General features: G+C 43.1%; 1 protein-coding gene across 1 annotated transcript in view; it reads right to left on the bottom strand.

The window, feature by feature from the left end:
* The window catches only part of PDE8A (phosphodiesterase 8A), an 85,926-nt gene extending 71,331 nt beyond the window's left edge, over positions 1-14,595 (bottom strand). The window contains exon 1 of the mRNA XM_039358879.1: positions 13,827-14,595. Within this exon, the coding sequence (XP_039214813.1) occupies positions 13,827-14,048 (222 nt within the window). The 5' untranslated portion in view covers positions 14,049-14,595. The remainder of the gene's footprint in view (positions 1-13,826) is intronic.
* Between the last annotated feature and the right edge of the window lie 322 nt (positions 14,596-14,917).

The raw sequence follows: 14,917 nt of genomic DNA on the forward strand, positions 1-14,917 counted from the left end.
CAATGAAAGTTCTTCTTTAAGTTTAGAGTCAGCTAGCGCTAGTTTTGCAAAACAAATCCATTAAGTCCTTGCCTTGCAGTTTCTTATCTTCACCCAAGCAGGCAACCCGTGGAGTGGCCTTGTGCAATAGAATAGCACTCAAAAGTTAACATTCTTATGTTTGAGGATATGTTTTTCCCAAGCACTGCTAAACTACAGAGGACTCATAAGAGCACTGGGACCTCCAAAGGCGAAGTACTTCTGCAGGCATGAAACGCAATTAGCCAAGTTAGTTTACAAAGAATATAACACCCTAGAGAAAGAATTCCCAGTGAAATTATCAAATCACTCCTATCGGTCGCAGCATCTAATCCATGATGACTCTGTTCTTCTCAACAGCTCATTTAGACTGAAATTAGATACAGATTTTAAAAACCACAACTGAGTCCAGAATTTCTGCCGCTAAGTGAGTTTAGTCCCATTTTACGACCTTTCTTGAGACAGTTAAGGGAGTTGCTAACTTAGTAACACGGTTGTGAAGTGAATCTGGCTTCCCCATTGATTTGGTTTGTCAGGAGGTGACCAAAATGGATCACATGACCCCAGGACGCTATGACCGGGGTCATAAATATGAGCTGGTCGCCCAAGCATCTGAATTTTGATCATGTGACCTTGGGGATGCTACAATGGTCGTGAGTGTGAAAAACAGCCCAAAGCCACTTTTTTCAGTGCTGTTGTAACTTCAAGTGGTCACTAAACAAATTGTTGTAAGTGAAGGACTATCTGTATTTATCTAGGAATAGGCCTCCATGTAGCCAAAGGTACTTATTTTGCATGGTTGACATTCCATGGTAACCTTGTGGAATAAATCAGCCTTGGCTCTACTGCTATAAATATATTAAATCCGTGTTTCGCAACCTTTGGCAACTTCAAAATGTGCGAACCACAACTTTGCATGCTGGCTAGGGAATTCTGGAAGTTAAAAAATCCCCACTTCTTACATTTGCCAAAGGTAAGGTACACTGCAGTAAACTCTAAATGATGGTTTATAAAACTCCAATGGTTGGGTATGCAAACCATGTTTAAGCCTTATCCAAACAAAACAAACTGGGGCTTAATGCAATGGACACATTAACCCTGTTCTTCTCTCCAAGATAAATGAAATGTGGTGTTTTCTTACAGATTTGTTTTCAGTACCTTATGCAAGCAAATGGCCTAGTAGCGCATGACTGTGGTTCTGCTTTGCATCTCTCGTGGAAACCACATCTGAGCAACGGACTACACTCCAAGACAGACACCATGGTTTCAAAACATCCTTTCCATTCACCCCAGTTTTCCCTGGCATCCGTGCTGAAAAAAGGATGACCAAGGCAGATTCCTGGATTACTGAGCTGAACTCTTTCCCCTGAGCCTAGCCCTAATTCAAGGAACATATATTTCTGACGCTCTTGCCCTTCCATGGAGAACAGGACCTTGTGCCTTGTCTAGGAATTTCTGCCCAACACACTGGGCAATAAGACTCCCACAGCATATGCAAGATATTAAACGAGACTTTAATTAACTCAGACAAGAGATACGTGATTCATAGGATATGAATCACAGCGTTCTCGGCGGAAAGAAAATATTGCCTTACACATATGTACATCGGTTAGCATTTTGCTAGCATGGCATTCGAAGGCTACCAATTATGGTAAGTTGCCCATTTTTTTCCCCCTCTATCAACAGATCATGGTTCAAATAAACAGATTAGGTGGCATAGCAAGCTTTAGCCCTGCTCTCTCACCCACAGGGTGGCTGTAAAAAAAAAAAGAGAGAGAAAAGACTGCTGCAAATGCTCATTTGGTGAACCTTACACAATCTGCCTTGAAGTGTTGTCTAATTGACAACAAGGCACATATTTATCTCTGTCAGTATTACTTGTTACATAAGAACCGTGGTGGCACAGTGGTTAGAATGCAGTATTGCAGGCTAATTCTGCCGACTGCCAGCGGTTCGATTCTGAATGGCTCAAGGTTAACTCGGTCATCCATCCTTTCGGCAAAATAAGGACCCAGATTGTTGGGGTCAAGATGCTGACTCTGTAAACTGTTTAGAGAGGGCTGTAAAACACTGTGAAGTGGTATATAAATCTAAGTGCGAAGAAGAAGAAGAAGAAGAAGAAGAAGAAGAAGAAGAAGAAGAAGAAGAAGAAGAAGAAGAAGAAGAAGAAGAAGAAGAAGAAGAAGAAGAAGAACTTGAACACCATTGGCATTGACAAATTCGCCATTAGTCAATTGCAAAAGGCGTCCTTACTAGGAACTGCTTCTATCTTGCGATGATATCTGTAATACCATCAAGCATCCACATCTGCCTATCCCAGGTCCTCAGTAAGGACTCGATAGGTAGACAAAAATGCCAAATCCAGTCTGAACATCTGGCTGACTGTGCGATGATCAATAATAATAATAATAATAATAATATAGAAAAGGCTGCTAGGGCTAATACAGCTAGTCCTCAATTTATAACAGTTCATTTAGTGACCATTCAAAGTTACAGCACCACTATAAAAAAGTGACCTACAACCATTTTTCACGCATGGGACCGTTGCATCCACATGGTCCCGTGATCAAAATTTAGACTCCTATTGGCAACTGACTCCTATTTATGATGGCCACAGTGTTGCGGGGTCACGTGGTTCAGGAGGGCTGAAAGCAGCTCTCCGTGCATTTCCTTGAAAGGCTGCCTCCTCCAGTGAAGAGCGCACCTCTGCCTCCCCTGATCAGGGCTTGCCACCTCCATTCAAGCAAAACCACACGGAGGTTATTTTCAGATCTTCTAGGTCAACGCAGAAAGTCAAGGATGAAAAAGGAAGTGACAACAGGGCAGGGATGTACAGAATCTGTACCCTACAATCTTTTGTTATTTCTCTTCAGGCCTTATCAATCGATCAAAATAGAAGCTGGAAGGGACCCTGGAGGTCTTCTAGTCCAGCCCCTGCTCAAGCAGGAGACCCTACACCAGTGGTGGCGAACCTATGGCACGGGTGCCAGTGGTGGCACTCGGAGCCCTCTCTGTAGGCACACGTGCCGTTGCCCCAGCCTTGCCTCCCCCCGTGACCCCCTCCTCACCAGCAGCCCTCCTGGAGGAGAGTCGCCCCCGAGCGTGGCCCACGCGGAGCAGCACAGCCAAGGACATGGCAGCGTAAGACAAGACTCTGACCTCATGTCCCATCACGCACAGTTGATGCTGCGGGGCATGGGCAGAGGGCATGGCTGCCATGGCGCTGCTGGGTGATCTACGGTGGGCCCTGGAGGTGGTGAGTGGCCCTACGGGCAGGTGGGGTGGGGTGGGGGGCAGGGGTGGAGCAGGGGCGGGGCCAATGTTTGGGCACTCGGTCTCTAAAAGGTTCTCCATCACTGCCCTATACCATTTCCTTAAGCTAGACCTTAAGCAGCTGCTCTTGAAGATTCGAAGCTGCAATAGAGCTGGATTCTCTCTCCATTTTACACGCCATTCAGCCCTTGCTAAGGTGATGTTCTCCAGGTAGGTTTGATGCCTACTCCTGTAGTTGGCCATGCTATGTAGATAATGTGGAGGTTGAAATCTAATGTTTTGGGGAGCTGGAGAAGGCTTCCGGGAGCCTCCAACACGCTACAGATTTGAACACTCTTTATGTCAGTAAATGGAGGAAAGCAGCGCACTATGATTAAGGCAGTATTCATACCAATACTCTCTCAGTTTCATTCTTAATTCCACTTTGGGGATTAGATGCAAATGTTGTGCGTTGCCATGCACAATCAGGTGCAACGGTGTGTGCAAGTTAATGTAAATCAAAGTGGGAAAAGCAGAGGAAGTAAGATCCGCTGCCCAAGAAGTGTCAATCAAGGGAAAGTAAGTCTGTTTGAGTTGTGCAAAGTTTTTTGGCTTGGTTTTGAAATAAAGAAGCTGTGTTAAGAAACCAGGAAGTGGAATGCAATCTTTGCTCGTTCACTTCACTGTGTTTCTACCTTGCTTGCAGACCTGCAGCAAATTTGAGGGATGTACTTTGGGGTGAAGTCAGTGATGGCGAACCTTTTAGAGACCGAGTGCCCAAACTGCAACCCAAAACCCACTTATTGATCGCCGGGTGCCAAGTGGGCGTGGCTGTGGTGGTCATGGCAGATTGGGTGGGTGTGACCAATGTGATCACCCTCGATGTTGCTCGTGGGGAGGGACGCCTGTGGGGGCCGGGCAGGGTTGGGGAGATCCAGGGGGTCTCTGCCAGGTGGGGCGGTGGGCAGGAGGCTTGTCCTGCGGGGTGAGGTGAGGCAAAACGAGGCAGAGCAGGGGTGCCATGGTGGGGCAGGGGCGGCTGCTACCTGACACCATCGACCTCTGCACACAGAGGCCAGCGAGCTCATGGGTGCTGGGATGCCTTCAGCCATGTGGGACCTCGGCGAGTTAGTGGGTGGCTGGTTGAAGAGGGATGGTTGTCATCTCCAGGGCATGGCCTGTGTGCCCACAGAGAGGGCTCTGAGTGCCGCCTCTGGCACGCGTGCCACAGGTTCGCCACCACTGGGTTAAGTCATCCTTCTTCAAATCTACCACCTTGAGCAGAGGCTACAATTCAAAATTTCCAAGCAACATGGCCCTCTGCTCAACACATCCACAGGGTTCCATGTTAAAGAAACTAATCAAAGTCAAGATTGGGGGTAAATACCTGGCTGTTCTCTCTAAAATCCAGTCTCTAAGATGAGGACAAAAGTTTAATTTGATCTGATTGACGCTTAAATTAAAATGTGATCGTTCACACGGGCCTGAAGGGGATTTAAGTTGTGTAGCCTGTAACACAGTATGTGATCTGTAACCACTGTATAACACAGACATTCCCAGTGGACAGAACTTTGGAAATAGGTCTTACAAATAGTTCGCACAATTTGCACAGGCTTGCCTCGTCCCTCACTTTCTGACCAGTATCTTCTCCACTTGGATTTAACAGAATAACAGACTGGGAGGGACTTTGGAGATCTTCTAGTCCAACCCTCAACTTACAACTGAGCCCCAAATTTCTGTTGTTAAGCGAGACAGTTGTTATTTTTGTCCTATTTTGCGACCTTTCTGTCGTAAGTCAAGAACTCCCTGTACCATCCCAGACAAGTGACCGTCCAGCCTCTTCTTAAAAACCTCCCGTGTTGGAGCACCCACTGCTTCAGGAGGCAGGCCGTTCCGCAGGTTAATTTATGATTTGAAATAACACTGATTTAAAGTAAGGCAACGAAGTTGGAGGAACTATTGTACCTGGTTGCGGATGGGATAGATAAGAATCCACGGTCTGCCATTTGCTGCTTCTGGAACAAAGGAACATTTCCAAGACTTCCATAAATATTTCCATTGAAACATTCTATTATTTGTTACAGACCACAGCCTGGGGTGAAATGAACTCTTTGCCAAGTAAAGAAACGTGCAACGGTGCAGATGGGGAGAGGGAAGAGCCCCTTATTTTAGCATCAAAGCCCTTTTGCAGGACCGTCAGCAGATGATTAACTTCCTCTATCTGCTATATTACAGAGCTCAGCTTCGGCGGGTGCAAAAGACAGGAAATAGATCCATCACCTGCAACACTAGAGAAAGCTAAAAAAGAAAAAAAAAAGTGCAATTGGAAAACAAAACAAAACAAAAAAAGCAGGGGATAAGCAGAGAACCCCTTGTTTCAGTGCCTTTCCAGATAAGTTGGATTTTTCACAGGGCAATCGGACCAACAAATAACAACAAACAAGAAAAAATAGATTTTATTTATTTATTTTTTTAAAAAAATGCAATACGGAAAAGATCAAAGAAGTAAACACAAGGAAGCGGTCAGATGTATACAAAGGCCGCATCTTTGCCAATGAAGTGTGCATCGCAACCAAAGCATGCTTGCTCCCATGACACATCGAGGTCTCCCAAAAGAAATATAGAAAAACCTATCTCAATAGATTCCAGGGTGGAAACACATTGAGATGGGACGTTCTTTAAAAAGTGGGGTTCTGATTGCTCTCTGAGCTTGTTTTCTTGTAGACGTCTCATTACCCAACTAGGTAACAACATCAGGGCTAGAAGGGAGTGGGGCTTGTTGAAAGGAGGAGGAGGAGGGGAGGAGGAGGAGGAATGTAAGGTGCTTGGTGGTTTCTGAGCTTGGTGGTCTTCTTGCAGACATTTCATTACCCAACTAGGTAACATCATCAGTGCTAGAAGGGGGGGGAGGAGGAGGAGGAGAAGAAGGAGGAGGGGAGGAGGAGGGAGGAGGAGGGGAAGAGGAGGAGGACTGTGTGGTCCTTCATGCTCACTGAGCTTGGTTGGTTTTTTGCAGACATTTCATTACCCAACTAGGTAACATCATCAGTGCTAGAAGGGAGGAGGAGGAGGAGGAGGATAGGGTCCTTGTACTCTCTGTTTGGCTGTTTTCTTGTAGACATTTCAATACCCAACTGGGTAACTAGATCTTGCTTTAAATCCACTAAAACACCACACAAATATACACCCACCCACTGGGCCCTTGCCCACTATTGGCACTGTTGGCATATGCTGTTCTATGCACACTTATCTTAGCAAGTTGGATGTATTGGGATTTCCCTTAAGAGAATAATTGATTTCTTTGGATGCATCCCACTATGTGAACACAAATTGCTGCAATTTGTTAAACCGATTTGTAGGGCTGAGCATGTCATATGAACCAACTGTTGTTGCTTTTTAAGGCCTCCTAATGGCATCGTATGGGACACTCTCCCAAGCGGAGAAGGGTTTTTATCTGAAAGGAGACTGATAAATCAGATCCCCTTATTTGCCGAATGAAAACCATATTGTGCAAGTTAGAAAAGTCAGAAAAATCCTATTGCTATACATCTGATTTTCTCATCACACACACATCACACACAGAGGGTGGAGAGACAAAGAGACAGATACAAAGAGACACACAAAGACACGCATGTACACCCACACACACAAACTAAGCTTTCACATAATGCAAAAAAAGGGGGGGAAATGGATTTTATTTGTTTGTTCCACAATTTTTTAAAAAAGAACGGGATAAAAACCCGGAGTTTAATTTTCAGGCCAAAAGTTCAACTGACAGCCAAGAAGGAAGATCTGGAAGAATACATACTTCAAATCCTGCTATTTATTGCCTCCAATTCGTCAGAACTTCGTATGAGCCAGAATTTATGATGCTTTTAAATTGCAATTTTAATTCCTTCCAACCCAATGCAGAAAGCCAGAGCTTAATAAATCGGTCAGCTTTTGTTCCAGCAATCGTGTCTACACTGGTTTCCTAGGCACAATAATATACAATCTAAATAAGTCCACACATGTGGGGGTTTTTTTTATTTATTTATTGGGGTTTAAAGGGGTTGCATAAATCCTGGCATCACCGTTTGCATAATCACTAGATTTGACTTCGCATGATGAGAGAACCAGCCAGCTGTGGTTTACAGGTAGTCCTCAACATAACGACTGCAATGGAGCCTGCCGATTCCATTTTGTAAAAGAGATCTGTTGTGTGACCGACCTGATTTTAATCACCTTTGTGGCACTCGTTACACAAACATGGTAATCGTAAAGGGAATGAAGCAGTTGTTAAGCTAAGCAATGCTTTGTGCTGTAGCTGGGGTTTAGTTCTCTGTTTGTAAAATAAACTGTTTATTTGTTTGTAAAATTGATTGGCCATCCATCTCACCTCAAGGTAACTCCGAGCATGCTAGAATAAGTGTCATAAATGCAGCCTGAGTTTTGTTTTGTTACCAGCCTAGGTAACATCTTCCCCTTAAACTCCGCTGAAGACATTACCTAGCCTGGTAACAAAACATTTAGAAACCAACCCAGAAGCTCGGAGAACGAACCTTTACTCTCATCCTACACCCGAGCGCAACTTGTGTCGATTGTAAGTCCCCTTTTTCAGATCAGTCGTAACTTTGAATAGTCACTAACCAACCGTGAAGGATTACTGTACTCAATAAACCACTGACTGTTAACATGCAAACCAAAACCATGAAACACCAAAAGGATCTGATGGTGAGAAAGGCCTGTGAGTAAAGTTACTAAGCGTTCCCTCACTTGTTACTCTCCAGATCTGCTAAGGCTATCACTTCCTGCACGGTCATTCTGAGTAGGATTTGGGGCACATATAACACCGAGTTCTTTCAAACGGAGCCAAACATGATAAAAAGACAAACACAGTATTTATTTTTCCCCCTTATCTTCAACCACTCAAAAATGCTTTTTTAAAAATCCTCTGTAGTGCATTACTGTACATAATCCACATCAACACATGGCAAATGGGTAATGTTACAGGAGGGTGTTTTTTTTTTAATTGGTTAAAAGCCAATTAGGTGAAAAGCCAATTTATATCTTTCATACCTGCGGCCAACCTATCCAGGAATTTTACAGTACAATTAACTCAGCAACTTTCCACACAGTTCACGTTTTTAGAAAAGAGAGACCCAGAAAGACATCAAAAGAACACAACCGTACACAGTGGTAAAATTCAAGAACGGTAAAGTTCTAAGTTCTAAGTTCTAAGCATATTTTAGAAACTATATATTATATTTATATTTACCAGAATATAAATATAATACATAGTTTCTAAAATATGCCCCAGTAAGATGGGACACCTCGCGCAATTATTATTCTTATCACTGTTTTTCACCACTATTTCATTCCAGATAGCCTCTAAGGTACAGCTTGCTTAACCACAGTTTGATAACAAGCCACCATTGTCTTGGTTATCATACCACATGAAATCAAAATCAAACAAAACTGCATTGTGGCTGAAAACAGTACATGAATCAGGTTCACTCACTGTGGTTTACTACTTATTTATTTGTATCCTGTCATTATTTTTACAAATAACTCAAGGAGGGTTGGTCTGAGAGAGAGAGGAACTGGCCCAGAGTCATCTAGCTGGCCTTCATGGCTAAGGCAGAATTTGAATTCAGGATCTCCAGCTGTCTAGCCTGCTGCCTTAACCACTCGGGCCACATGGCTCTCAACATGACTGATTTTTCCACCTTATATATTCTTATTTAGTTGCCAGTTTAGGGCTCTTAGACTTCATTGGATTTTGATTTCTACTTTTGTTTCTTTCTTTTTTTATTCTGGCTGTTTTATCATGTACTGTTTTTATCACTGCATACCATTCTATATTTTATGTTTGTAATTTACTCGCAGGCGACCCAGGGAAGCCTCACCATCAAGCAGTTGAGAAAGAATAATAAGTGAATTAATTATGGCCCCTACAAGGTAAAAACATTCTTCTCTGGCCATTAAAATAGACTTGAGTGACTGGAAAGCTACAGCCAAGTATATCTCTTCTTGGTAAAACCTTTAAGAAATAAGAAACTCAAACCTGGTTATTAGAAGAGTTAAAACTATGAGCTTAAAAAAAAAAAAACCCAGGATATGAATCATGAACTGGCAATAACATCATTCCATTTATTTATATGTGGGCAAGGATGGATTACCCAAAAACACAAGCGTATTAAATTAATAGATACCCAAAAGAGGAGAGGAAAGCTGACTCACAATCTTTCTGTATGCCTCCTATTTTTATGGCTAAAGTCCTTTTCATCCATTTGTTACCTTATAATACCATATCATGGTGGGCTTCCATTCCAAGTGGACAATCATTGGGTGTAGATTCCTACACCCAAATTCAAACGCACTTGGTAGGAAATTGCATGTGTAAATGTGCACAGGACTTGGCTAATGTCCTGGGCTTTCTCAAAACTGTACTAGATCAAAGTTCTCCTCTTTTTCAAAATAAAAATAAAAAATCCAACAGGACTTTGCTCACATCTGATCACTCGGCCAGGAGCCAAACTTTTTCCCCTAAATAGAATTTTAGTTTAATTTATACTTTTCCACAAAGAGGAAATAGGCGGGCAAGCGCACCTATCCAGCGTTGTTATTGCCAATGTGTAATTTATAAACGTCCAGTCCTTGACTTACAACCCATTCGTCTAATGGCTGTTTAAAGATACAACAGCACTGAAAAACAGTAGCTTATGACCAGTTCTCATATTTAGAACCACTGCAATATTTCCACATGATCAAAGGTCAGCTGCTCAGTGACCGGCATGTGTTTACAATGATTGCAACTTTTCGGGGTCCTGGGAATATCATTTCCAACTTTCCTAGAGCGTTTCAGACAAGCAAAGTCAATGGGGTAAGCCATGATTCACTTAATGATGGTTGTGATTCGCTTAACAACCTCGGCAAAAAGGTCGTAAAATGACTCAACTGTCACCCTTAGCACTGGCAATCTTAGGCTCAATTGTGGTCATAAATTGAGGACAACCTGTATGGTTTCCCCCCCCCCCCCTCCCAGCGATATTAATACCAGAATTTGCTAAAATAGCAGGAAATGGTTAAAACTAATGTAAGAAGTATATAGCACACAATTTTGCCCGGGGTTGAAAAGGAGACAGGCTTGCCAAGAAATCTCAAAAGATAGTTCGAAGGAAAAGGAGCTGCAGAAATCCTGACATTGAAAAGTGGATATACAAAAGAAAATGGGAATGTGCAGTTTGTGTTTTTGAAAGAGAAAGGGCAATTGTCTCTTTTTGGAAGATTGCACATGTGCTGAAGGCTATTCATCATTCTCCAAACTGTGCCCGCTCTTCTCAAAAGTCTTGTGACCAATTTCTTCCCATCTGAACCCTCCGCAATCATCAGACACTGTGTAAATGAGCAGAAAAACCCGGAAACGTAAGATGAGTATTGTCATTACTCAATCCATTTAGGGTATATCTCTCTTCTAAGAACTTCCACCTTGTGAAAGGCAGAAGAATCTTGCAGGAAAAGATGGTGATGACCTCAAGAAAATTAATTGGGTAGCAAATTCATTAGGTGCACAGGATGTTGCCTCATACAGTGTCCGATGGCTGAGTTTTCAGCCTTGGAACGGACAATGCCTGTTTTTTTCTAACTTTAGCCCCTTCCAGATAGGTGGGCTTCAACTCCCAGAATTCTCAGCAATGACCACATTGACTGGGGAATTCTGGGAATGGAGATCCACCTATTAGGAAGCTGCCAGGAGTTTCTCTACAGGGCTTCAGACAAGAAGCAGGACAAGAAGCAACGGATGGAAACTAATCAAGGAGAGAAGCAACCTGGAACTAAGGAGAAACTTCCTGACAGCGAGGACAATTAACCAGTGGAACAATCTGCTTCCAGAAGCGGTGAATACTCTAACGCTGGAAGATTTTAAGAAGAGACTGGACAGTAATTTGTCCGAAATGGTATAGGGTTTTCTGCCTGAGCAGAGGGTTGGACTAGATAACCTCCAAGGTCCCTTCTAACATTATTATTATTATTATTATTATTATTATTATTATTATTATTATTATCTTAGTTTCATTAGTGTGCGATAAATAAACACGGCACCATTGTAACAAGGTGTTCAAAATATACCATATTCAATTTATTTTACAATGGCCAATTTATAACTGCGCCTTCTTCTCTTTGTTGATGGTTTATCTCTCTTTTTATTGAGCCCAGAAGTTGTGAATGCTCCAACACTGGAAGTTTTTAAGAAGAGAATAGACAGCCATCTGTCTGAAATGGTATAAGGTTTCCTGTGCAGGGTGTTGGACTAGATGATCTCCAAAGTCCCTTCCAACTTTATTATTATTATTATGATTATTATGATTATTATGAACCGAACTTCAGAGGCACTTGAAAGATTTTGAAGTTCAATGAATATTTTGTCAGGCTTTATTTATTTTTATAGAAGCATCTATGGATTACCTACATCTAGAAACGAGATGACGCTGACTCACAACAACAAAAACGTAAAATAAAAGGCCTTGATTGTCTTGACTGAAGCTAGCCAACTAGCAGCATGGACTTCACAATTAGTTTTTTTTTAAAAAAAAAGAAAAAAAACAAAAGTGTTTTTTAAACCAATAAAAAGCTCAATCTTTTAAAAGGCTTTGCTGGTTTTAAATTCCTTTGGAAGAAAGGAAGAGCCAGTTAAGGAACTTCTTCGCCCTACTTGGAAAGCGATGCTTAAAAGCGATCAAAACTCAAAGACCGATGTTTGTGGGTAGCTATTAATGGCCAAGTACTACGAAGACGACAGTCAGATCACAGACTGAAGCAGTTCTTCCAAAAACATGACGATATGACATGGAAGACAGAAAGATGATCATTCCAGGAAGGAAGGATTGCAAGAGAAACGGGAAATAAAATCCATTTATTTATTTATTTTGCATACAGTTCATTCTAACCCCAAGTCCTCCATTTTTGATACCCACAACCTCAGTGAAACCAAACAGATGCAAAGTGGGCTCGCTTATCTAACTGCACAATATAAAGATCAGTCTATGCTCAGAATAGTAATGCAGTTCTGAGTCAGGCCTCGCATTGATATGTTACAGGTAGTCCTCAATTTACAACAATTCATTTAGGAACCGTTCAAAATTACATCAGCCATCAGCACTGGGAAAAAAGTGACTGGTGACCGTTTTTTTTCACACCGCCGCTGCAGCCTCCCCAGGGTCATGGGATCATGGGATCCTCTTTTGCAACTTCTGAAAGCCAGATTCACTTAACAACCGTGTTACTAAACAACTGCAGAGATTCACTTAACAACTGTGGGAAGAAAGGGTGTAAAACGGGGCAACATTCACTTAAACAAATGTCTTGTTCAGTGTCAAAAATCTGGGGCCCGGTTGTGGTCCTAAATTGAGGACTGCCTGTATCTATAAATGGGCAAGTGAAAAAAAGATTTGGAATTCATGCTATCTTTTCCTCTGCACGTTTGGGACAGTTTTAGCACCACACACAAAACACTGCCTTGGCCTAACGTACCACTGGAAGATTGTAAGCCACTTTTTATCTCAGCCAGTCCTACCTCATAGGAGTGTTGTAAAATAAAAACGCGGGGATGGGGGGGAAGAGCAGGAAAACTATACATGCAACCCACTTGATGCAACGTGAGATGGAAATGAAGCAAAATAAAATGAATGAAAGTTTATCCAAATACACCAGGGCACCTAAATTTTAAATCCAATCTTTCTGGAATTTTTTATTATTATTATTATTATGGCTCCTGTGCAATTGCGTGCAAATTATATCGCATCCTAGTCCTGAAACATTTTACAGACACCGTAGGCATATCTGCTAGCTTCTTTGATCAGAACTCCATAGTCCAAAGGCCAATTTCCTCCATTCTAAAAAAAAATAAAAAATCACTTTTAAATCGTTTTAATTTCTCGTGATTTATGCTCCTGCAATATTTTGCTTCTTAAAATCAGCCCAGGGGAATAACTCATAAATCTTTTGCAGAGCTGCATAAAAACTGCAATCTGGTATGTGTACATTAAAAAGAAAAGGCAACAGTATAGTTGTTTCTATTTTGTTTCTGCTTCAAAACAAACATTCACTTATGCAGACAAGGAGCTAGAAAGGGAAACCATATAGATCCCTTGCTGGCTTCCACGCTGATTTTGCACTGATTTTGCAATATTGGCAGCTGGGGAGGGGGGTTAGAGAGAGCATGAAGAATAATTTGTATTCCGAATAAATCCGAATTCTCTTCTCTTTTTCCGTCTGAAACAAAACCCGCAGCAGAAAGGGAAATCTACAAAATCCCTACAAAATCTCTCTCTCTCTTTTTTTTTTTAAGGAAAAAAGGACAGTAATGCTTATGAAACCAGCTGCCCACCAGCTTAAAACCTCCAGCACCTACTAAGAGAGTCTAATGGACTCGGCCAGTGACCTGTTTGGTGTGTCAATATTTAAGTCTCGGTTGATTCCACAAAGTTCTCCCCACCACCACCACCACCCCCAACAATCCGGTCCCAGATTCCCAAAGGACAAAGCTTTTGTTTTGTTTTGTTTTTCCCAATTACCTTCACGCTGGATCGCTTGGTCCTTGATTCTGCTTCCATGTTGTCCCGAGAATCTTTCTTAGTTAGATTAGTTCTCAACTTGTACGAGGTGGTGTTGGAAGATTTAATGAATAATCCAGGGACTGGATTGCCTTGCTGAGACGAATTGGAGTCCTCCGGATCTTTGTTACTGTGATAAACCACCCGGCTGTCAGATATATGAATGCTGGGAGCACAACCCATAGCTGTTTTTCTTTGCGTTTTTTTTTTTTTTTAAAGCCGCTAGATCTCAAGGTTACTTCTTTCTCCCTCTCTCTCTCTTTTTTTTTTTTTTTTTTAAAAATCCTCGTTTGGGAACGACGTCCTTTTTCAATAGGCAGTTTCTGCTGGGTAACCCAAGGTCCCAATCCACAGCTGTTTCTCAGGTACAGCCCCCCAAATCCGGAGAAACATCATTCCGTTTCCTCCGAAACCGGAGAGAATTCGGTTCTCGGTCGGAAAGCGCAGTGGGCGCGGCGAGGTAGATGAAAGGGGCTTGAAATTCCGGCTGTGCAGTTAAATCATGTCATTCTTTCTTTCTCTCCCCCCCCCCTCGCCTTCACGCAAAAGGGGAGATGGAAAATTGTCCCCCCCCCCAGTTTTGGGGGATTAAGAGGAGGGGAGGAGATGCATCACTGGGCGGCGCTTCCCCAGAATCCCCCCCCTCTCTCTTAACAAATAGAGCTACTCCGGTTTGGGGAAGGGGCAAAAGGGGGGGGGGAAACAATCGAGACCTTGCAATTAAAAGGAAGGACGGGGGTGCCTTTCGACTCCCACCCCCAGCCCAACACCTCGCCCCCTCCAGCCTTCACTCGCCCCCTCTGCGCACATAGGCAGCCCCCTCCCCCTCTTTCCAAGCTCCTAAACGTGGCTCCCTAGCCGGGCTGGGAGGGGGTGGCGGGCCCCCCCTCCGGGGTTACGCTCCCGCCTTCATCAAGCCACCGTCCGAGTCATCTCCGCGGCCAGACCCTCGCAACACACACACACACACCACCTCGTCGCTTGCACTCCCCGGGAGCCGGGGGGGAAAAGCGCATTCACACGTTCTCTCCCCTTCCGCCGGTCCCGGAGAT

The sequence above is a fragment of the Crotalus tigris genome, unplaced genomic scaffold, assembly GCF_016545835.1.
Source record: "Crotalus tigris isolate CLP2741 ecotype Arizona unplaced genomic scaffold, ASM1654583v1 scf7180000019068.10715455, whole genome shotgun sequence".
Lineage (NCBI taxonomy): Eukaryota > Metazoa > Chordata > Lepidosauria > Squamata > Viperidae > Crotalus > Crotalus tigris.